Here is a 27,163-nt window from a genome sequence, read left to right on the forward strand (position 1 = left end):
TTTGGGATTTTTTTATGAGATCTAATTTTAACAGTTATTTGATGCTGTATTTTATTTCATAGCTATTCAATGAACGCTAATTCTTGATCATTTTATTTTTATTTTTTAACATCTTTAAAGTTAAGCAAAGCTGAAATATCTCTTAAGTCAAAAAAAATATTTCATGGATTCTTTCATAGTTTTTTTTAAAAACCTTTACTGTATGTTATTGTGTGTGTTTGAAGAGCCTGATCTATACTTTTTTTTTGTAATTTTAATAAGCTTAAATGCACCAAATTGAAAAAAATTATATTGACAGCAGAAAATTACATAAAAATTGAATATCGCAAATTTTTTTAGTCGAACAAACGTCTCGTAATAAAATGAATAATTTCAACCCATAAAACAGATCTTGTTAGATGAGTTTGAACTGATTTTTTTTTACGAAAACAGCTTAATTCAAATTAAAAAAATATTTTAATAAGATTTATACCATGCGTGTTAATTTCCAAATAATATACTAATTGTCTAGTAATATAAAAAGTAGTATAAAATATTATTTATAAGTCAAAAATAACTTTTAAAACTTGAAACATATGATACATATTAGCAACTGTTTTGCTCGTAGACTTAGAGACACGTTTCCCAATAAATATGAATTAGAAACACTAGAGAAAAGCTTAAAAAATAATACAAATAAACCAAAATTTTTAATTGTATATATATTTTATTTCACTATGTATGCAGTCAAAAAAGCGTTAGAAAATAAAATCGCTGCCGACTATCAAGTATATTTTCCAAAAATTAAAGGATATATTGCTTTTTTGTTGAGTTTTAAAGTGTTTTGGCCCTTCGGTCCAGAAGAGAACAAAGAGAAACAACAACATTTGAAATATTAACACTCTTTCGCAACGTTATCGCATAAATATTTGAAACGGGCGAACGAGAAGCATTATTTCGAGTAATACAATTGTTTGATAATTTATTTGTATTATACTGTGCTTTCGCAATGAAATGCCGAGTAACACGCAACATTTTGTATGGAGACAAAGAAGTGATAGATTGATGGTCGATACTTTTAAAATGGCACGTAAAAATATTCCCTTTTTGAGTTACATATACAAATATTCCAAATAGGCAATATTATGCGTACAAATATATGATAGAGCAATAATAGGAAAGTATCAATGTGGTTTTGACCAAATATTTCCATGTCATACTAAATACATATCATGTGACAGACTATAGTGTTAAGGTATATCATTTATTCATTGACTTTAAGTGGGCTGAAATATGATGCAGCTAGCTTTTAAACCCCTAACATTACATCAGTGAAAACAAATCTAGACGGCACAAATGCTATAGTTAACTTACAAAACTTGGTGATAAATGTTTTTAAAATCAAAACAGGTTTAAATTAGTGCAAAACAATATTGGCATGTTAATTAAAAGTGTCTATGTTGATAGCAACATTAATACATAACCTTGTATTAAAGACTATTTTTAAAAACTTTTAATTAGCATGCCAGATAGTTTATAAAACATTTTAACGATGTGCATACGCTAATGATATAGTTACAACCATTAAACTAAAACATCTTGGGCAAATAGTGGCGAAAAGAAGTATGGTAAATAATAATTAAAAATATACTAACGTAGAACCACAATTTATATATTACAGAAAATATTTTCTATGTATTAAAAAAATACTATTTTTTTTCATAATTAGCAAGGGAATCTAGAAATATTGCTTGTCTTGTTATATTTACAAACATAATCACAAATAATCTTCCTCAACGTAAGAGAGATTATTTTTTTAGGTTTCGCAACTGTTCATTTTAAAAGCTAATTACTAATAGGCAATAAAATAAATCAATAATGAAAATTAAAAATAGAATTGTTTTCAAGCAAATAATGATTGCCACTCGACGAAAAGCTGATATAAGTCGACATAATGAACAAGTCAATAAAAATATATAAATAAAAAAAACAAGAACAACCTTTCCGCGGTCACAACGAATCATTCCGTAAACAAAGGTTGAATTATTAAATTGAATTATTTAAGGCACTTCGAGAATATAATTATGTTTTGGATAATCATATAAATACTGCAACATTTTGGTGGTACTTCCCCATCTATACAAAATGATATAATTTAAGCAATTTCAGATGTGATTAAAGATCATATTCAAAATAAAGTAAATTTAGCAATTTTCGCTGCTGTTATTATTAATGAAATGACAAAATCACAGTTTTACGTTTTGATTATAAATGTGAAGTTCAAGAACGGTTTATTGGTTTGACAAACGTTAGTTCTGATAAAAGAACGGATGGTTTAAATTAGCACGTTGTTAATATAGTTTAAGAATTTAAAATTCAAGAAAAATTGGTTAGAAATATTGGTTATTCTAAAAACCTTTTTTGGCATAGCAAAAATAAAATATGAACTTTAAGTTTTATGATATATGTAATTCAAGAATTACTGATTTGTATGTTAAAGTTAAATAATAAAATAATAACTTATTATTTAATATGTATGCTTTTTTTACATACAAATATTATTAAAAATATTTTTTTAATATGATTTTATTTATAAGCAAACAAGAGTCATAAATCATATGAATCTCAAGGACATGTTTTTTGTCTCTTTTACCAGGATTTGAGGGACGCAAGAATCTCTGGTTGTAAGATAGAGTACGCTCGGGATAAGGATTCCGGTTTGTTATTGTGTACGTGAACTGTGTGACTCAAAACAATTTCGCTCAGAATATTTAATTTTTTTTATTTTAAAAGAAAATATATGTTTATTTAACATACATACATCTGAAATAAGTTGGAAATTTCAATGGACAATTAAAAATATATTTTATAATCGAAAAAACCAGACATTGATGTCATTAATTAAATATTTGCAAAATTCAAAATCTTTCACTAGTCAAAAAAATAATGAAATCTTTAGCTATTCTTCAAAAGCAAAAAGATATAAAATGGGGAAAGAAAATATTCGCAGATTGTTTAATGGCTTGACGACTCTATTAAATCATTAGAATCCATTGAATAAATTTAAAAATTATCATTGGCTCAACGATAAGAATAATAACTTTTTTAAGCCTTACAGAGAATAGTGTAAAAAAACCAACAACGTACGCATTAATGGAAAAATAATTAAAATATTTTAATCCACGGGTAAGAGAACGAATAACTTACAGTGTATATTTGAAGCCTTGATATCAATAAGCTCAGATATGCCCAAGAAATTTTGTTCTCTTAAAATTTAATTTATAAATAAAAAACAGTGGCACGAGCTTAGTGACCTACCCATGGGACAGTGGGCATATCTGGGTTAAACCAATATCAACACAAAATTATTTAAAATAAATCACTAGAGAAGATCGAACTTCTGTGCCACACTGCACTTTAATGACGAATACCAGCGTTGACGAATCAGCGACTGTCCTTAAAAGAGAAAACGAGACAACGAAGTACACGCTACATCGCTTCTCCCTCTCATATACATGTACACGTACACAATAACAAACCGGCAACCTTATCCCGAGTGTACTCTACTAGACCAAAATTAATACCAGCATGATAGAGGAGTGTTATAAGTCGCTGACTATTGACCTGAAAGACCTGGGTTCGAATCCCATATGGACCTCAATGTTTTTAAATCTAAAATAAAATTACATAATAATAAGTCTTCCAGGTATTAGTCACGGATTCATAAGTACGTTACGCTGGTATACTTGGAAGAAGATAAGAAAGTCAGAGTGAAGTAGCACAATTTACCAAGTCATACTTACATATGTGTTGAACATATAATTTGGTGTTTAAAATGCCCGCGGTAAACCCTTATTTTAGTGACCAATTACTTTAGTACAAGATAAGGAACTGCTACTTACAAATAGAAGTTATTTTAAGCTTTATGAATAGGCAAAATGATTTTAAAAATTTAAAGTTGCAAGATGAAATGAAAACGTTTTTTATTAATAATATAAGCAATAAATTTACATTTAAAATATTCAGTATTTAATACTGTTACGTATAAAACAGTTATTAAAAAATTAAGCTAATAAGAACTCGCGTTATATGCTTAAAATTACTCATAATATATATATTTGGTTTAATGCTACAAATTAAATAAAAGAGTAATTTTTAAGCATTACAAATTAATCGTATTATTGCTGTAGAATAATCTTAGATTAGCAATTTAACTTTAAAGAAAAGTCCAATACAAAATATAGTATTTATTTATATAAAAGTCTACTATAAATAATGTAAGAGGTAGGAGCTTCGTAGTTTTTCGGTGCAAATAATAATTTATGATTTACTATATAAAATCCTACCATAATTCCCCAAAAAATCTCATAAACCAACAAATGAGACCATCGCTCCCGTTTCAATGTTCGTACACTCAGCCATCACGTAAATACATTTCTCTTGTCTCAATTTCCAACCCCATTGCAATGTTTCTGAACGTCGATGCGTTCGAAGTGCGTCTCAAATTGATTTATACGACATCTCCGCCCCCCGCCCGGGGGCGCAAATGTGTCCCGGGCGCCTTTTTCCCACGCGTTCGTTTTGTTTTCCGCAGACGATTGGTAGGGAGTTCTCGTGTTGGGTGGTGTGAGGGTAAATTTGTGCCAAACAAAACCCTACTTCGGAACTACCCTTTCCGGATTCGGAATTAAAAAGTTTAATCCTGTTTACAAATCATACCCTTAAACGAGAGCCGAAAGACGAGACATTTATTCAAATCGGAACGGCCTACTGAATTTTCTCATAATTCGTCCACTATATGTATACGTATTTGTGCTAAAATAACGAATTTGGAATTAATTTCGAACGAATGGACCGAACGCATTAAAAACCTTTTAAATAATATCAAACGCCCTGTTTTTGTAAGTGTAATTTAAAGCACAAATACAAAAATAATCGATTGATATAAAACAATAAAAAATACTGTCACGTTTGTATATATAAATATTTTTGTAAATATAAATAAACATTAAAACGATATAAAGTAACATATGTCAAATACTGTAATAAATACTAAATTTTTAGCTGACCATTTGGTTATTTTACAGAAATACACGATGTCATGGTATCCGTTTCGGATTCAGACTCGCCGACCTCTTTATATTTTTACATGTAACACGAACTGGCCAGAATTTTTTTATCACGAACAAACTTTTAATCACCTCGCCCCAATCTCGTGTAGATACTCTCAGTATAGTAAACATATATTTAGACTCATTTAACTTAAAATATTTTATTATTCATAGCTGAAAACTATATGTTACAGAAAATTAATAACTATAAAAATATATACATTAAAAGCTCTTCAATGTATAATATATCAAAAGCTTTCTAAGTAGAACCTACCTATTGATACATTGAGCATATCTGAATTGCAAAAAAATTAAGATTCTAGTCTCACGGCTTATTTACCATGTCTAGGTCGTTAAAGAGCCTAGATACTTAAAATACATATCAAACATGGACACCGTTTTGAATATTTCTTACATTGTTTATAAAATGCATTAATCGTTAAACGCCTATCAAATTATTCAATCGAGTTCAATGACAATTGATAACCTTTCACTTGCTTCTTCGTCTGGAAAGTCACTTTTTCTTAACTTAAACTTTCTCGACGCCATTTTGTCATATTTTATAACGTGTTTATAACGTCATTAACATAAAGCAGATAACAATTTTTTTACAGCGATTTCTTCTTTGGTACAGAAGAAACGAATCAAGATTAGAAATCACTATCATACGAACCTTATCAAAAACACAAATATTACCAATCTAATAAAAAATAATATTTTACTAGCTTTGCATCTTAGCTTGTCAAATATATTTTGTATATTATGAGAATAGAATTTAAAAAATTAAGCAAAGGATATATATTTTGTAAAATATCATATACGGCCTGGCGTGTCGGATTGAGATTCTGGAATTTATTGGAATTCCTACATCATACGCTTTATGAAATCTTATTGACGTGAGAATTAGGTATATATCCAAAATATAATATGAAATAAAATATCTAGAAAATATATATCACATCGTTTTGAATTATTATAAAATATTTTTACTGCAAACTTTAATTACGTGTACTATTTGGTGTCAAGATTTTAATTACTATTTTAAATTTTTTGAGCTTTTATATCAGTATATTGCGTTGCTTATTGATATATCTTTACAGTGCTTTTTTGTCAAGTAATACTGTGGAACGGCGTTCCGGCACCTATTTTTACAAAATTTTGAATATTTAAAAAACATTGACAATCTGCGTAACATTTCATTTCTTTACTTTTACGTAAATATAACGTCATTATTGTCATTTTACTTATTTTTTAGTGTAATGTCTGCACTACACTCTCTGGAAGTTGTCCGAAGCGAAGTTACAACTGAAGTCGGCCGAGACCTTCGACTTCGAGGAAGCGACCACACTGCCAGAAATTTCACATGCCGTCCGTACGGCGGCCATGAATGACGTCTGGACGGCGCGACGGCTTTTATCACGTACAGTATATTTGCGCGCGATCGAAAAATGTACCAAATAATCGCAATTTTTAAATTGTCATTTTAATAAGTTTGTGTGGGCACTCACCAATACAATATCAGTGAAAACTTTTCAGTCGTAAATATTCAATTTACACAAAATCTTTTTCGGCTTTTGCAAAATGCCATAAGGCATAAAAATGATACTTCAGAATACGAACAACATCTGTGACTATCCTATAGTTTGTCGCCATCGATTCTAAATAAGAATTCGTTATGTTGTGACATTTATATAAAGTGATCTAGAAAAATTACGATTTTTTAACCAAATCAAGTACCACTTAAATTTTTTTAATTATTTAATTTTATATGAAAAAAATATAATAATGATATTTGTTAAAATAATATACTATCAAAAATATATTTAATCCCTTTTGGTGCCCTAAAATATTCAAAAATGTCAGTAAGAGTCTGTTGAAGTTCCCGATAAGCATATGCTATTATAACTTGACCACGTGACCACGATGCAGCGCTCGACGTACGTGTTCACCATAGGACGCCTACGCGCATTGAACTAAATTACTCGTTCTATCTCAGCTTGCGAAAAACCATATCATTAACTTTCTCACTATCGTCACTTAACACGCGAGAGAGCGAAAGGGGAAGTATCTCACCGCTCGCGCTCAAAAAGGCAGCTCTGACTTTGGTCCGTTTGCCGACAATTGACGACTGAATTACCCCCACGTAACCTCGGACAACTTCCGAGAGATTTTAGACCGCACTCGACCGAAGTAACCCACTATATTCTCCGTCCTTGGCCAACCTTGGCCAACTTCCAGTGAGTGTAGTGCAGGTATTAAAGGCTAACTTAAAATTTAAACATGATTCTTAATCATTGATGCCATAAAAAAGGACCAAAACAATAACAAAAACGACGACAGAAAATATGGAAATATTGGTATGATAAAAAGCTATGTAAAGTATGGATATAAAATATGGAAAAATAATAAGCTGCAGTTTAATTTATGACTCTTTTTACAATACTACGATTTTAAACGAGTAAGAATCAAATGAAGAACATCTAAACCAAATTTTGACCAATAGGAGAGCGAAAAAAACAATTATCCCTTCTCAGAAGTCAAAAATCCACGTCAAAAGCAATAAAATCGTGTCGGTGCCATCGCAGTGGGAACGCTCGTTACCGAGCGTTCCCACTGCGACGGCGCCGACACGATTTTATTGCTTTTGACGTGAATTTTTGACTTCTGAGAAGTGATAATTGTTTTTGCGCTCTCCATATGATCAAAATTCGATTTATATATACTTTGACCAATACTCTCATATTAATAAATTTTGAAATAAATAAATCTCTTATATAAATTTTGTTTGATTTTTTATGCGCTTCATGGTATAGGAAAAGCTGCTTTAAATTCAATTTAAATGGTTTTTTTAATAAAATGCTTGACAAGAAGTAAATTTTGGCACCTTTTTTGTTTAAAAAAGCCCTGTATTTCTGTATGTTAAGACAATTACAATAAAAAGGACTTGCATTACAATTACAATCTCTTATGTAATCGGCAAATTTATTTTTCTGGTAAATTATATCGCGTTCGAGCACTAATGTTGCTTTTTCGCATTTTTAAGATATTTTAATTAACGTTAAAAATTGTTTATAATCAGCAAAACTTTCTTGTGTTAAATTAATATTTCACACTAAAAATAATAAGATTGACACGTGTTAAGAAAAAAATATTACGTAATCCTTGAAAATTTTGTTATAGTACATATACTATATTAATTATTTCCTAATTGTATTACTTGTTGATATAATTAAATTATTTTATCTCAACACTAGAATCACATCATCGCTAAATTATGCTCCGTGAAAATCGCTAATAAAAAACTTTGTACGACAAAATTAGCAACAACACGTGTAATTCGAATTTTATTATCCAAAAACTTGAACAAGCCCCATTTAGGCCCATCTGCTCACGGAAAAGCTCGTCAAACTGGGAACAATACGAGCCCCTTGAGGGACCTCAGACCTATTTAATTGAGAACTCTAATCTTTTTCACTAACATAAAGGGACGCCCCCGAGCCGAAAGTTTAACAACTTTTTGCCAAAAAGCACAATCGATTTACGTCGTGACATTTCCGCGTGATACACGACCGTTATAAAATTTACGACCAAAACTCTATGAAAGGGATCAAATTTAACGGCAATAACATTAACAAGATTTTTATTTTTGGGTTGCGTAACAAGCCATCTTATTTTTATGTTTTTTGTTTAACTGCCTGGCGATTTAACAAATATGGTAATTTATAAGTTTACTGATATGCATCAAAATATTGCACATAACTATCAATGAGTGATAAGAGATACCTAATAAAAAAATTTAATTCCAGATGTGCATATTAAGGACCTCCTACATGCATTCCTATTTAATTAAAGCACGGTCAATTATTATTTTAAATAAATAAGCATGAACAAAATAAATTTCTCTGCTTCCTATGCCAGAAATATCAGACCAAAAAAATATAAGTAATGACTATTGGTAGCTTCACTGCTGTTAATTCGATCGCAGCTGTTATTCGAGACAACCCAGGTAGGAAGTCGGGCCTAGCATTGGCATAATGCACTTTCATAACGAAAACTGGTCATCTGTCAAACATCATCCTTCGGAGCTAAGCTACTTTAGCCGCCTTTTTGTCAAAACAATATGTGCTTCAAATCCATCAGAGGCATATACTGCCATTTCGGATTTATTAAGGCACTCTACAAAATCACAAAATAGACGGAACGAAGAGTCGTTGGTGTTCAATTCCAAAATCAAGTTGAATTCATTATACATTATAGTAATAGAAACATAATTTAATATATTTAATCTTACCTATCTGGTACGTCCAAAAAGTGGTCAGGATATGGATAAGAGACTCCAACATTGTTTATAAGTATTCCTACTTCAAGTCCAAGGATTTGTTTTTCGATGTGATCGTAAACATTCGGATTTTCCGTGAAATCAGCAATGATGATCTTGGTCTTGACGCTGAATTCTTGTTCTAATGTAAATAAATAAATAAAACATAATTTATTACTCCCAATTCGACTTGTCTTTCACATTAAAAAATATAATCACCTATTTCAGCGGCTACATCTTCTAATTTTTGCTGCGTTCTGCTAACCAAGATTATGTCGATCCCTTTTTTGGCCAACTAAAAATAAAACAAAATTAAATATAATTACCTACAATAGTAGGTCAGAGTTGAAGATGGCAAATAGTAATTATCTCGTTAAATTATTCGATCAGAGCCAAAATGCCCGTGTTAATTGTTGCGAGACGAAAAAGCAACGAGCTAAATCTCTAGACGTATTATTTTAATTGAGATGCTGTGTCTTTCTCTGCGAAAAACGAGTAAAATTCGTCCAATTCGACTAATCTACTACCTAAGCGAAAGCGAGAGAGAAAAAGAGAGACTATTAACAACAATCAAGAGTCAAATTAAAATGGCACGGTCCTGTAAATGAGGCTTTATTTGTCCAATGGAAGTAATGGGCGAAGCCTGAAACGATTTTGCCAAATTGAAACGTGTTAAAAAAACAAACAAATATTTTACGAGATCCAATTAAATGTATATATACTTATAATAACAAACATTAATTATAGTTGAAGTGTTTCATCAATTAAGAAATATTTTTTAAAAAGTGCTTGATTACAATAAAATTAAATAAATTCATAAAATTCACTAATTATTTATAAGCAAACTCCTTGCGATTTTATTTTCAGAAAATAATTTAATTAAATTGCGTAGAATATTTTTAATCATTTATATTATATATTATGTAAATACAACTGAAAAAGTAAAACTCAATATTCATTTCCTTATTTAGATAAAGTTATTATAACTTTATTTGCTATTAAAATATTATTAAAGTGCAGTAAAAAAACGAAAGACGCTCCTTGAATTTGTATGATTGTCAATAGATTTTCATTAAATCTCAAATAAATCATATTTTTGACGTAGTATATACGTTGTCGTGTTTACGTTTTTATTGAGAGCCTCTAGATCTGAAATTCCATTTCGGGAATTCTTGGCAAATAAATTAATTACTTCTCGAGAATTGCGGAAATTTTCAGAAAAGCAAATTGACATTCTTGTAAAAGTATCGAGTTTGTCTTGTGTAATGTTTTTTTAATTGAAACAAAATACAGCCAAATTTAATATAATATTACAATGAAAAAAACTGTTTTATTATTAAACAAGAACAATATAAACATTTGAGCAATGTATCTAATTAAAAAGTATAATAAAGCATGCTTTTCTTTAACAGATTTGCTTATTTTTATAACAGCTGCTGTTCAGGAGCTATTGTTTTGTATATTAAAAATATTTAGAAACACTTTCAACCAATCATTAAATATTTTTTTTCTGAATATTGATATTCAAAAAAATTATTGGATAAAATAAATCTAGCCCTCGGTTAAAAAAAATAAAAATATAGTAACGATACGTTTGACACATTATGAGTGATCAGTTATAACACAAAGAAAATCATTTAAGCAATATTTCTGAAATATGAAAGAGAGCTTTTGAAACAGTGTATAATATAAATAATTGATTAGATAATATATAAATTCACTACACATAGTAAAAAGTGTATATTTTAATATTAAGAAAGAAATATTAGTTATATACAAAAAAAATTAATGAATTAATGAATACTACCTCTCGGGTATTTTTAATTCCATTGGCATACACTATTTGCGGCTTTAATTTAAAATATTTCGATAGCCCCTTTTTTACATCGTCAGTATTTTATATTTATTTTGTCTAAATGTTTCATCGATCGAAATAAATAGTAGCCGGAAAGAGCAAGGTCTGAGGTTTAAGTGAATAAAATAAAACCTTCTAACCAAGTTCCTTGATTTTATAGAAGTTAAGTTTGCCACATTGGGACGTGCATTGTCGTTTTGTAAGACAACAGTCTGTTGACAATTACAGGCCTTTTTTACTTCCTCGTGCAAATTTATCTAGCTGTTCTCAATATAAGCTTGCCGTTATTGTTTGGGAAAGTTTAGAAGCAAACCCCTTTGAAATTCCACCATACACAAAAAAAAAGAGTGGGCGATTCTATGAAGATTGTTAACGTACAACGCCCGTTTCTCATCCACGGTTATCAAATGATCAAGAAAAAGCGAATCTTAGAATATGCAGATAGGCGCTGATATGTTAATTTCCATATACCATATACCTTGTGTCCAAGCCTTCCCAATTTTTTAATATGTCTAAGCACTATTGAAACAAATTGGTATAGTTTCTTAGTCAGCTGATCCATTTCTGGCATCGTAAATTTTAAAGCTTATTTTTTTAATATAAAAATATGGAGGATATATATTTATATTACTATGTTTTTATTAATATTAAATATTATTTCTTATTGAGTTTTAAATAAATTATTTTAATCCCTATTTTTTTAATAATACTATTATTTTATTAAATAATAAAAAAATCAAAAACTGTTTACGTATAAAGACATGATAATGTGAGTCTGCGTAATTAATTTAGATGCCCCACAAGTACAATTTCTCTAGGGAATCCTTACAATATAAAAAAATAATGAAAATCGACTTAGGTAATTATCAAAGGACGTAAATTAAAAAAATGTGTAACGGAACGTGAAATCGGTTTGTTTATTTTCCAACTTGGCGGAATTCTTTGTTAGCGGGGCAATTAAAAGCTTCTACCTTCCCTCCAGAAGCAATGGCAATAAGAAGTTTGAAAACCGCACAAGGGCCGGTCCTTAACGAGATTTTCCGCCAAAAGAGGATCACGTCTGGAGGAACCATCTTAGACCAAAAATCGAAGGCATCCGTGTACCACCACTGGCCAGGGTAAGTGGACTTGGCCAATGGAAGATAATGAACTAATCAGGCGAGACGTATTTAATTACGTGCCGAGAGGGAGAAACACCAACCCTCGAAGGTTTATTAGGGGCTTGATTTGTCCACCCACACCCCATCTTCACTTATTTCATACTAACGTAATAAATTTTGAGAAAGCGTCCGTCGATATCGTAAACGTCCGGCGAATGGTAACAAAATAGAAATAAAATGTAAAGAGAAACCATTAAACGAGAGTCGTAAAGACAATGGAGGAAAATACGCACGGGGGGTCAAAAAAATTAAATAAATTCTCTCCATCCGAGGAGTGTAATGTATCGAATTATTTTTATTTCTTTTGGGTGATTTTTCTCTCGATATATATATTTTTCAGTTTAATTTATTATGAATACATGTAAAAACTGGTTATTTTTTTATATAAATATACAACTTGTTGCTTTAAATTGATTACTTTTTATTGCCGAATCTATGAAATAAATAAAACGAATTGTATATTATACTTACAGCTCTAGCATATGCTTTGCCGATGCCATCTGTTGAGCCAGTTATAACTGAAAGAAAAAAATAAATTAATAAACTCACTCACGTATAGATGTCGTTAAATATTTAATTTAACACTATCTTTTTTGTCACTTTTTATTTGCCTGTTCTTTTTTTACACTATAAAAGTAGTAGCTTTTTTATATTAGATATTATATAAAAATATATACAAAATATTATATAATAAAATATTCATAATTAAAAAAGGTGTTTCCTAATTATTTTTTAATTATGAAACGTTAAGAACTTCTTAAAAACGTGAAATCCCTAATGAAATATTAAAAATAAATTTTAAAATCATTAGTTCAGTTTTCTTAATTTATTACTGTTTATGTTCTGTTTTTTCTTATCCACGTTTTAATCAGTTCATTGGACATTTTACTGTTTTCGAGTTTCTTCAAGATTTACTCAAAAATAATGATTCAAAAATTTGGCAATAATTTAAAAAATGTGTAACATAAAAATATTAAAAAACGTCTAACCAATCAGGTGTATTTTTATTTCCATGTTAATTTTGACATAGTTAATAGAATATGTATCTTAAAATTAAAGAAAACACGATGTTGTTTTCTTATAACTAGAATATTCGATTCTTGGGATTAGGGTAAACAAACATTAACCATTACCATATATTTTAATTCATATTTTGTTTTAGTTTATATGATAATATACTTTTATTTGAAACAATAAAATGTTTTTTTAAGCAATATAACGAATCATAAAAAATGATAATTTGACCCGAAATAAAGCTTCTTTGCTTAAATAGGACACCGCAGTGAGAAACATTAACAGCTTAAAATACAAGGTACACACAATAAATTCAAAATAATTATTATATTCTTAGCTTTGATAAATGAGAGTGCGTGCATTTGGATTTGCTCTCCAAACGGCCGTTTGTAATCTGTTTATTGGCCAACAAAAGTTTATTTTAAAAAAATTCGCCACCCTTCTGTAATTAATCGTCGCACCGTAAAGAGGCGGACAGCAAAATCTCATATAGAGCTATAGTAATAAATACGGTAACGCGGGCAAATAATAATCACTTCCACTAAAACATTTCGTCTAAAAAACTCTCTAAGACGTTCCAAAAAACACTTCTACTGGGATTCATTCTTAAATATACATTAGATTTTAAAGCATCAGATCTTCAAGAGCTCTCTAACTTGGAATTTGATCAAGAGAATTCGATCAAACTTCAGACGCCACGCATCTTCGCATTCAGTTTCATACTTTTTGTCGAAAACTTCTCGCTTCTCCATCAGAAGGAGCGATTGGAAGACATTGGCTGCTTTACTCCAAATTAAATAATGCACCATAACATACTCTGTTTCAAGAATCTATGATTTTAACCTAAGTTTATTTTACTATTGCCTCAAAATTGTATTTTGTATTCATTATTATTGAATTCCTTCCCCTAATTAAATTTCTAATTTAGGTAAAAAAATCATAGTGAATGTTCAAAGCTAAATTTTATTTTGATTTTGAGCTTATAAAACAATTTAATTTAAAGCTATATTTTTATTTATATGATATAATATATAATATATACTATCATATAAATAATAAATTAAAAATTAACTTCCGCAAATATTATATTTTTATAAATATATTGGGGAAAATCGAAAAATAATTAGATATAAACACAGCACCACATCTATATTTTTATAATGCATGATTAAAATATATTAAAAAAAACATGCATAATTAATAGTCAACCTCTTACCACCCCCAGAAAAAGCTAACGAAGCGACAAAATATATCAAATCTCGCTGTGCAAATTTTCATTGAAATTTTCTCGACTTCCATTATGAGCGAAATGAGGAAAATTAATTTTGGCCGAGTGAAAATTTCATTTCGATACCGTATTCAGTTAATTGGGTGCCGAATTTAAATTAATAAATCGACGGCCAATTTTAACGTAACGCGACGCGTTGACAAATTCCAGAAGCGAGAGAGAAATTTGTGATAGTACATCTTTTGAAATCCGGATCCGGTGGCGGGACCTTTACGGATTTTCCGGTAGATGATGCCCATTTCGCGGATAAACCGTCAAACACCGGAAAGCTTTCTAATGTGGGATACCGAAAATGACCCGAATGACAAGATGGAAAGGTTCTTTTAACCGCAAAACGAATAAATATAAGTATAAAAGCATTTTATAATTTTTTAACTTTAGTTAATACAATACCATTTGAGATAAAAAAAATGGATATTTTACATAAGATCTATACTTATGTAATTAAAATAAATAAACAACTGTTGCATGTTTTTATAGCGATTAAAAATATTTAATGATTTGAATCATTATTGCAATTAAAATAATCGTATAATAAAACATCGTTTTCAAGGCGACATTAACTATTGTAGTATAAGTATTTTGCATCACACTTGACCATTTAAAATTATTACTTAGTAACTCTCTCTCTCTCTCTCCTCGCTTGTGTAGAATTATAGCTTATTTAAGGTTAGTGCTCGTAAATTATAATGTATCATTTTGATCAACTTTCACAAAATTATCGATAATCTACTTTTTTGCGACAGAAACCCTAATCTAAACTGCATTTTTATTTTCTTGACTACGTGCTTTATCGTATTTTTAATTAATAACTGATATATCAATATAAATTATAAAAACATTTATTAATATACAACATAATTATTTTAATCGCTTATACTAAAATAAAATTGCCATTTATTTGATGCCACATCATAAATATTACTTGTGATTATTTGACATTAATTTTAACAACATTAAAGCTTTTCAAAGATAATTATATATTTATTTTATAAAATGAGTTTTTTGTAGAAATATAACATTAACTTTTAACTAGTATGATTTTCAGAATATAAAAAGAAGCTTGAAATCAAGTTTAATTTCAATATCTTCATACCAGAATAAGTAGATATTATATATTATATTATATTTTAATAGCTTATCGACAATATTTATATTAAGCAAAACATTTGACTTATGCTTGTAAATAATTAAAGTAAAATTGGTAAATAATATAATTAAAAATATTCATGCAATATTAATCAATTTGCACCGATAAATAAACTCCGGTTGCAATATGTAAGAAAATAGGTCGCATTTTGACGGTGAAAGGCTTTCTAAATGTGTGCCGAAATGTTATTTGGTCAAGAACAGATCTGGTCCATAATGGCAGCCTCCTACTTTCTCCTCTCTCAGCTGATAGCGAATGACCACAACGGTACTCGTTGTACGGCGGTAAATGCAGAGGTAAAAAACATTAGATTAAACTTGATTGCAACATTAGAATATGATATAAAATATATGTTTAATCTTCCACTTAATGCTCAAATATTACCGTGAAACAAAGCAGAGAAAAACTTATTTTTTGTGGATTTTTATTAATGATCTTGTGGTCTACATAAACTAAGTATGTATAAAGCATACGTACCAACCATTGAACCTTTAGATTGAAACACAATTCCTTCATGACATTAAATCTCACGATCTAACCAAGGCGTCAGATTTATTTACACCCATTCGAACATGTTTTATTTTATTAGTTCACTCACTGCGGGTCGGTCCTCGCGCATTTTCCGGTCCATTTTCCAATATCCATAATGGCCGAGAGCGCGATATTTGTTATTATACTTTATGGTATTGTCAGGTTAACCCCGGGGGTACGTGAGATAGGGGCGGCCACTTTTTGTCGAAAACTCCTCGCTTCTCCATCAGAAGGAGCGATTGGAAGACATTGGCTGATTTAACCCCGGGGTTGCGCCCCGGGAGACGACCCTACATATTTTATTACGCATTGTGCGTATTGTGCCGTTATATAGGTAATGGTATTGTTATGCTGGAGGAGATATAGCATTATGCGTCATTATACATATATGTTTATGCTCGTCGATAACTAGAATGGGATAGTTTTGGGCCCAATCGGAAAAAACGTGAAGCAAACACGCATTATGTATTTAAAAAATGGTGTCGTATGAATTATGCACGCGTATTACGGTTGGCGACCTCTGTTAAACTCGATGGCAGATGTTACATATTGTCAGTGACAACAGGCGGCACGAGTGGTGCCCAATTAACATTACATCACTTTTTCAACTGATTTTAATGTATCATAATGAAAATTTTGTTATATGTATATGAATATGTTATATGGCTTTAAATGTAAAATGCAAACTCTATTTTTGTGTAAAAATTACTGTTAGTCCTACCATTGTAATACATATGCTACCAAAATCCTTCGTCTCCAGAATAGAAAACAATCAAACATCTCAAGAATAGTTACCTTAATTATCACTGAAAATCATATGAAAAAAACTGTATAAGAAAAACTACACTATTTATTATTTCACGGGTTTATCATAAAAGGAAGGGTTTGTGGATTTAAAAAAAGGATATAAAATCCACCAGATACGTGTATCTAAAAGATAATATTATTATAAAATTGACAATTTACCTATTTGCCTACTTTTAGATTTGCAGTGACAACAAAGTTGAAAAATAATTTTAAATATTTTTCAAGTCTTCGATATGCCATATTATACTGTGCGAGTAAATCACAATTTAGGGAACACCATAACGACCACTTGAACAACTAACACAAAAATTATATTCCGAAGTCACACCCCAAAGGATTAGAATCCTGAAAGACCTATTATAGACGATGCATATAAGACGCATTCTCCAAATTACCATCTACAAGCAAGAAGGTAGCGAAACTAAAAATTTCAATATTGCCAAATATTTATGTTTTTATCAATTATTAACAAAAAATATTTTACGTTCAAATCATCCAGATTGAAGAGTAAAGTCAATAATCTCAATTTTTTCGATTGTGTATAATCCATAACACTGCCAAAAACTTCACCTCGTTTCTGGCTGGAATACACGAAAATTTAACCTAAACTGACATCGCAGCAAATTTTCCTTACATGTATATAAATCGTTTTTTAAATATATATTTGCATAAGATTCAGGAAGTAATATAAAAATATTTAACACCATATAAATTGCAAACGAAGCTATAAATTATTTAAATTTTGTTTTTTATGTGTCCATAATATATATAAGTAAAATAATTAACCTTGTGTATGCTTTTATAGAATACAACAATATAATTCACAAGCCTTAAAATTGTTTTAACATATTTTAAACAGTATAATATGTACTAAGATAAATTGGTGATATTACTTTAAGAAAATTTGTCGGACGACGATGATACACAGCACACAATATGGGGGGCAAATATATAGAAGATTAACCATGTTTTGGAAGCATGTATAATGAACCAAATATAAAATAGCATTATAATAATTTTCTTTGGCTTTTTTCAAAATGTTTCCTATTATAGTGTTTTTTGCCTTAAATTAAATTATTTTAATTTCAAAAATAATTTTAGTGTTATTTTTTATTAAAAAATAAATAGATAAGAACGGATCGTAAAAGATGTATAATATATACACATATTTTTTATTTAACAAAAAAATAAATGAAATATATAATAAAAAAAATATTACAAATCTTAACATCATACATACGTATTCATAAACATACTTTTTAAAAACTTACACAAAAGGTAAATTATATCATTATATATTGAAAAATATATATTATGGACAAGTAAAATAGATAAGAACCATCCTATATGATTGCTTCCAGCTCTTCAAAATTATCGCAAAAAGCACCCTTGCGTTTGACAAGCTCGTTAAGAAGCTGGATGGTTCGTGTATAGAGCGTTCTCAAACACTGACACCCTGGCCGTGACGGGCAAGAATAAGGGACGCAATCGTGACTCTCTTGGATACCATTTACATACTTTAAACGGAATAATCAAAGCAAACTTTTAGTTACATTTATACATTTATATTTTAACATAAACAATATTAAAAGACAATGTTCACAATTTAATAAGTAAATTGTATAAAAAAATTCTTATTCACATTTTACGAAAAAGTCCTTATAACCGAAAAAATATTATTTTTAACATATTATTATTTTAACTGAATAAAAAAGAATATAACTACTATATATGTAATAGAGATTCATACAAAGGTATATTATAAGTGTTAAATTTATTTAGAAAAAGTAAAATATGGGTATCTCAAAACTAGTTTAAATACACATATTCTATCTAATGCATAACACATGAAAATGGTAATAGAAATGTGTTTTGGTATTCCTTCCATCAGTAGGAATGATCAATGACTTTTATAATATATTATCCTGAATTATTCAAATGTATATATTATAATACGCTCATATATACTTTTCATGAACTGAATTTGTTTTCTTTCCCAACATCGTTAACCAAACGTTGAATATTATTGCATGCCATACAATACAGCTGTTCATTATCAAGGATTCGATAAGATCCGGCCGGCGGCCAAAGGTTGACGAACCCTGGCGCGCTTCTCTCGCCCACAGCTGCCGGCAATGTGCAGTCGTGACCTACTCCCGTGCAGCTGAACGTGGAGGGAGTGAGTACTCCAAATCCGAGGAGTGAAATTAACCTTGCACGTGGAGCAAGCTAACTGTACAAGTTTGCGAAAGTAAAATTCGAACCTCAACACCATAACGGTTAGAGAGAATCGGTAAGGTCTGGCGAAACTAGCAACTTAGGATTATTAAATTAAGCATATCTAATCAACTATTATGGGTTTTGAAAAGTGGAGTACCAAGTCTATTATATGTGTAAACTATTATTAAACTATATAATAAGGAACGTAAAAAATGTTCACATATTGTAACTGTAGAATAATCAAACAGTGGTTAATAATTTAAATAATATATATTGATAACAAGATAAATATAACAGATATATCAAAATATATAAAATATATAAGAATTTTCATAAATAATACTTAATATTTTCATAAATTAAATACACACGCAGATTAAATACTAAAAATAAAACACTGAAAATGATTATGGCTAGCGGAATATTTTACGTAGTTGTGGTTTAGTATGTAATAGTATCCTTATGATAACGGCAAAAGTAACATTTTAGTGGGATTTTGGAGAGAGTAAAGAAACACATTGCCGTTATATTATATAAGAGCAAAATTCAATAACAGACTTTCGTTTTTATATTATATTTTGCATGTATATTTTTAATTGATTGTTATATTTTTTGATGGGTATTGCCAAATATTATTTTAGCAATTTCATACAACCTTGATTTGAATGACAATGAACGTATTTATTTGGGAAAATATGTATTATACACACAGCTAGAAAAACACTATTCTTAATGAAAGTGAAATCTGTGATATTAATTTCTGTCGTTCTGTCTTCTGTCGTGTGCCTATGGGAAAATTATGAAAACGATCCCAAGAGTTGATGACCGCAAGTGAAAGCAACTGTCTAGCACTCTCATATATGAACCGGTCCAGATTTGCGATCGATTAATAATATTAATATACATATATATGTGTGTATATAAAAAATAATGTTACTGGAGCGAGATGATTCTAAAAAAATTGTTGTTAATTGGTCCGAAAAAATAAACGGCGTCAGTGTTCCAAAATGCATATTTTTTATCATATTTAATCATTTAAGTAATCAAAATAAAAATTACATTTGCATATGCCACTGAACATTGTTCGTATGGTAAAAATACATACACTTTGACTTTTGTCACTTTTCATATTGAATCAATTAATTATTTAAAATACGTTCTCAAGCAACTTTTAAATGTGCCACCTCAGTTAAGATAATTTTGAAACCATTAGATTACATTAAAACGTATTTAAATATCATAAACAGATGTTGTTTTAATTTGATTGACTGAATGAAATGTCAAAAACACAACAACTACCAATCCGATTTCAACTAAACTTTGCAGTATTGTTTATGAATTTAATACAATTTATTGAAATATAATAAATATATCTAATAATACGTCTAATTGGGATGATATTATTGTAATAAGATATATACACAACGTTGCACAAATGACTAATACAAATTTCGCGAAATTAACTTTTGTAACATTGTTAATTTTAACCGTTTCGCAACGTCCGCCCGCCGCGACGGTTACGCGGTTAAGCCTAATTATTTATTAACTTAAACCTCAAAAATTAAACAAGTGTTTTTACCGTTCTTTCGCTCGAGTCTCGTTCCAAAAAAATATACAAGAAAAAACTGTATCAACTATATTTAAATCGTATGGAAGTGGATCGGCGACGTTGCGAACCGCAGTTTATTTTTGACTGACTCGTATCGGTGCCGAGCTGGAGAAGGAATACGAATGTGAAAGTTGCATTCTTCTTCCTCTCAAGAAGAATAAGAAAAGAAAGTAATGGCGAAAACGCGACGAGCCGCACGAGATGACGAGGAAAAACGTGACCTTAACCGCCAAAACGGCGAAAAACAATAACCCTAAAAAATTCACTTTTATTTCTCATGAGAACATATAACCGTATAACTATTCCATGCATACTATTAAATAACTTACGTTGGTTTTAAGCCTTTCGTAAAATATATCAGTTTTCTAATTACTAATTATGTTTCACATCAGAGAGCGTGAGTTAATACATAAAGTGAAATTATATTTTCACTAATATAAATATAATTTAATTAAATCAGATAATTAAAATGTTTACAACAATTGATAAACCATTTAACTTCTCGATATTAGTAGAACTGTATTAGTTCACAAACGGATAATCTGGTACGCATATTTCCACAGACTTGTTAAACCTAACCCAATGAAAGTTGAAAAATGTTTGGGTAATTTGTTTAGATTAGGTTTGAACAGAAAATGGATGTTTCGCAATTGTCGATTTGAGTTTCATAAACATTTAGTAAAACTACAAATCTACCGGTGAACATTTATTTGTATATGATTTCACTAAGACGCTAGTGAAAATGACATTTATGCTTAAACTATAACACTAAATTATTTCATGGCTCTTTGACCAACATATTCTTGATTAAATAAATTAATAGTAAAGTGCATTCACTGAGCAATGGAATTTAAATATATGTTTATTAATATAAATATAATACAATAATTAAATTTGGAACATATACAGTATATCCCGTAAATAGGAATACAGTGGTGACTCAAGTTTTTATGATATAATAATTAATGTAGTGTTTTTTTGCTGTTTTTTGAATCAGATGTATTGATTTGTAACTATCACATATCCTACGTAAAAAATAATAAGGATTAGATTCTCAGAATCAAACTGTGCCATAAAAATACACTGAAAATAAATCTCTCATAGATATATAATATTATTAGTCCCCAATTAAATAAAAATATATTGTCTTCAAAGTCTAGATTCGCCTTAGAGTATTGTCATTATATTTTATTAGACCTTACTGTGTTTTTGGCAATATAAATATATTATATAAAACGTACTTTTTCATTATAAAGTAGAATAATACTGTATTTTTTTGAACAAAGGCAATTAATACGTTAAATTACACTTATTATTTTTTCCTATAAGTTTTCGTTTTTTTCTCGAAATGCTAATTTTGATGTATAATATGTATGTATTAATTTATTACATATATTTATGTCAAGTTTCCTCAATGCGTCATGATGACTTTTAATAAAAAAAAACTTATTTATATATTTAAAAATACACTTAAAAAATTATTGTATTGCAGTCCTAAAAAATACGTGTATTTTCCCTTATAAATTGCTAAAGCCTATCATAGCAAAAATATCCTTGGGATTGGCAAGCTTGTTGAGAAGCTGAATAGGTTGTGTAAGGAGGGGGGCGTTCTAGACGTGATGGACAAGAATAGGGGACGCGATCGCGACTCTATAAACCGCAGCTGAAAATCTAGCATCATTTAATTTTCAAAACTATAGGGGGCCGAATTAAATGTATTTATTTAGATTTTTTATGGCCAAAACTTGGCGGCACTCTGGTAACACTGGCGTGACTAATTCCTTCCACTGTGTTCCGCTCAAATGTAAAAAACATGTAAAAACTTCATAAATCGTCGATAAAGGCGGTTCAATCTGTGTCTAAATGACACCCATTACCATCCCGTCGCCAAAATACCATTCCTTAGCAGCTTTATTTAGGGCTTTATTGCATAAACGCTACCTAGTAAAAACGTACTAGGATATAATTACGAATACGATCTATACTTTATATTGTATAGACATCTGAAAAAAGATTGAATGACGCGGATGAAAACAGTGTTGTTTGTCTACTAGCGCTGGCCGACAGTGATTATATTGATATGTTTGTGAAGGACTATATTAAAAAAACATAGCAGAAATACAATTTATCACCATTTTTATGGATCTATGGGAGTTTTTAATGGCATGTTGAAGAGGAGCAAGAATATTAACCTAATAGAACTACGTAATTTAATCTTCACAAAATCATACTTTATGTGAAAAATATCTACTTTATGTATAGATAAAATGGACGACCAACTATAGATCGTAAAGTCAAATTGATTCGATAAAAAAGATGATTTGTCATATACAAAGTAAAAATACTTATTGTAGTTTGGAAATATTTAATCCAATTCTAAAATTAGTTTCTCTACTAATATACTATTTTCACTATAGTAAATTATAACATATGTATACGATTTCGTGTGTTATTTTAATTATTTTTATAGGATTGCACAATAACAGTTATTTGCCATAATTATTTAATAACCTGCTTTAAATTTAAGCATATGAATATATCCTATATATAATAAATAATAATGCTATGGTAAAGAATTATTTCATATAAACTTTTCATTACTTCCAATTTATTCGTGAGCCTAGAAATAATAACAATAGATCAAATACTGTACATTTAATAACAAATATTGTTAATAAGATAATAAATGTTAAATTTAATATCACTGAAGTAATAAAGTTCATATGCTTTGATAGTTTAAATAAGTATTTATTAAATAAAAATAATGAATTATGTATGTTACTTTCATATAATATTTAATCATAAAAAAGGGTATGTAAGTCCAATGTTAATCAATAAAAAGTTACTATCGCATAAAACTAATCAACCAACTGATAAATAAAGCTATTGCGTTTTACAAAAAATATTGTGACGAATGACGATAAATAATTATTACCATGCATTTTAGAATAGAAAGTTTTATTAATCTAACTTTCCGTAGAAAATCTATCAATATTAAGCAACTTATTGACTGGTTATACAATATCAATAATTTTTAAATTAAAAAGTTGTACTTTATATAACTGCCGTTAGTATTTTTTTATATTATAACATAAATGAACATGTGTGCCTTAAAATAATTATATGCACATTTCGTGTCGCACGAGTAACATGTTAAAACACGTGTCGTCCTCATTTGCAACAATATATCGTATTTATAACACGCGGTCAGCGTTTCTATTGTAAAAATAATTAAATAATAGTAGTGAGTAAGCATGTTTTTCAATAACAATTGATACATTGGAAATCGAATGTGGAATCTTTGACCCTAGATAAGTTGTATGAATTACGATGTTTGCAATAACTTTGAATCATCCATATATCATAGTAAATAGTATGATAATATTATATGATATTACACTAAGTATATATCGGTATAAAATAATTTATTTTAAAATCTATTCTATTTAAACCTTATCTACAATACAATGTATATATTGTAAAAAAATCTGGTCATAAATACATTGTACCATTAATTCAGAAAAAGCAACTTTACAGTAGAAAAATAATATTATATAACAAGACAAGTTAGTCACCTATTAAGTTCAATCTTGTAACATGACACCACTTCCTGCTTAATTTATCAGCCCAGAGTCAGATGCTTTAAAATATATACATTATATTTATAAATCACAGTTTGATGCTTTCAACGCAATTTTATTGTAAATTTTGACCTTTGTGTAAACGGTTTCCGTTTGCCGTATGCTAAAATCGAATAAATGCATATGCTATAACGTGAAAACATGGCATTTTTTTCAATAGATATTTACATATGTATGTCACTAGTTAAACGAGATTCTTAAATTTTTATATCCTACAATAGTCAGGAAAAACTAGTTATATTATATAAGATGATATTGTATATATTATACTTTGCATACGAAATTTCGCAAAAATATCTCGAAATAATAATTGTATATAAAAAATGGATTTTGTGAAACGCAATAAAAAATGCAATTATTAATTAAATATGTATTTTATGGCAGACTAGAATAGATAATCGATCCCTTTATTTATATCAGCTGACCTGACCTAGACGTTCATAAGTTTATTCAGAATATGTTTATTTAAAATACATTTCAAGGTTTTGCGATAACAAAACATAAAATTTAAAAATACGTTTTTAAGACAATAATTTTTTTTATTGTTTTATTTTATTGTTATTGCTATTTTTTATTAATGTGTTTAATTTAAATGCTAAAGTAAGAATACATATAATGACTAAAAATTGCATTTATTATTTAAATTTATGCCACGTTTTTTCCTAAATTATGTAATTACCATATTCAATAATATGTGATAGTGTTTTAGCTTGAATGAAATTTAAAATAAATAAATATAAGATCAGACATTTTACTGATTAAAAATAAACATAATTTATCGCAATTATTATATTAGTAGTTATTAACCTTCGAGTTTAAAAAATAATTTATTAAAATATGCAAATAAATATATTTAATGTTTTTATTTACTTTTACGAAAAATGTCAGTTCATTATATTAACATTATTTCATATGAAAAACGAATAAATATTAAATCGATAACATACCAAATAAAATGTATCGGTTATTCACCATGATATTGAAACATTTAACTAACACTACACACGAAAAAATTACAATTAATATACATGCTTATGTTTATCAAGTTGCTTGGTAACTAACAACAATTAAAAATCAACAAAAAGCAAATTATGTTTAAAAAATCTAGGTCTTGGGATAATGCATTCTATACCATGGTACAATTTAAACAAATTGTCGCAAAAAGTCAAATATATTTTGTTAACATTAATTATTGCACCAAACGTACCTCTTAAAAATGACGATTTTTTAAAAATCAATGGTATTGTATATTTAGGCAAATTGTACTTTGACGTTTTTTACTGAAAATGTTGGTTTAAAGTACTATACATTTATATTTATAGCCCTCTATTTTAAATGAAAAGATACACCTTTATATTTGTAGTAATGATTATATTTATATTTATAAATATATCTATAATATGTATTGTATCATATACTTTGATGATTTTGATTTTTTACATTTTTTACTTACAATAATAATATTTATATGTAGTATATCAAAAATATTTTGTTATGATTTTGGGAGGACGTGCTTAATATTTTTGCGAAGCGACAAAATTTTTGGTTGACTCGTAAATTGGCTCATCATTGAAGATCGTTTATTGGGGGTTTTACTGGTAAAAACTTCTACTTAGAGATACCAAGTCATATATATCTATATATATATATATATTAATCGACTGACGTTATTCAAGGATAAGTCTTAAAAATATTTTATGTATTTTGTTGCTAATTTACATAATGATCAAAACAAGCGGCAACGCATTTATAAACGAATAAATCATCGCGCTTAAATACTATATGTATTACAATATAAAGTATTGAAACATTTACTAATTATATATAATATTTATTATCAGAAAATGTATCTCTTGAATAGCTAATTTTATTAAAAATTAAGACAATATCAGTATTAGATAGACGTGATATATGTATATGCACATGGATCTTGTAGTATTGATCCTAATATTCAATAGGATACAGATTTTTTCATAAAAAATATATATATTTGTGTCTTTATAATTTAATTTTTTATAAACACAAAGTGATTTTTGCGCTACGCAGCTAATTCTACATCAGTATTTTCTTTAAAGGTAAAAGCAGTTAAACATAAGACTTCACACATCACATTGTCATTTATTTAAATAAAACCTGATTTGAATTTTTTTTCAAAATTCCAAATTTTCAAGCTACACGGTCAATCCAATATCATTTTAACCTTACTTTTACTGTGACGTAAACAGAGTGTACACGTCATCATATTATGTAAATATTTCTATAAATATGTAAAATAAAATGTTTTGATTTTAGGCATATTTATGATACAAGTATTTTCTAAATGAAATATTTAAATAATTATTAATATCCTGTCAAAAAATTGAGTAATAGCTTATTAAGTGTTTCCAGTCAGATTTTTCACTTTGCACAACAGAGATTTTAAACTTGATTTTTTAAATATTATTTTTGTAATCACGTACCTATAATTTTTGTACGTTTAA

General features: G+C 28.7%; 1 protein-coding gene across 1 annotated transcript in view; it reads right to left on the bottom strand.

Moving 5' to 3' along the window:
* spidey (hydroxysteroid 17-beta dehydrogenase 12 spidey) overlaps positions 1 to 27,163 on the bottom strand; it is a 32,321-nt gene that overhangs the window by 1,484 nt on the left and 3,674 nt on the right. Inside the window, exons 2-4 of the mRNA XM_088200054.1 lie at positions 12,895 to 12,941; positions 9,628 to 9,703; positions 9,382 to 9,550 (exon numbers count right to left, since the gene is read on the bottom strand). Of these exons, the coding sequence (XP_088056180.1) occupies positions 9,382 to 9,550; positions 9,628 to 9,703; positions 12,895 to 12,941 (292 nt within the window). The remainder of the gene's footprint in view (positions 1 to 9,381; positions 9,551 to 9,627; positions 9,704 to 12,894; positions 12,942 to 27,163) is intronic.

This window comes from Plectrocnemia conspersa, unplaced genomic scaffold (genome assembly GCF_051122295.1).
Source record: "Plectrocnemia conspersa isolate PC_06_02 unplaced genomic scaffold, ASM5112229v1 ptg000012l, whole genome shotgun sequence".
In the NCBI taxonomy this organism is placed as follows: domain Eukaryota; kingdom Metazoa; phylum Arthropoda; class Insecta; order Trichoptera; family Polycentropodidae; genus Plectrocnemia; species Plectrocnemia conspersa.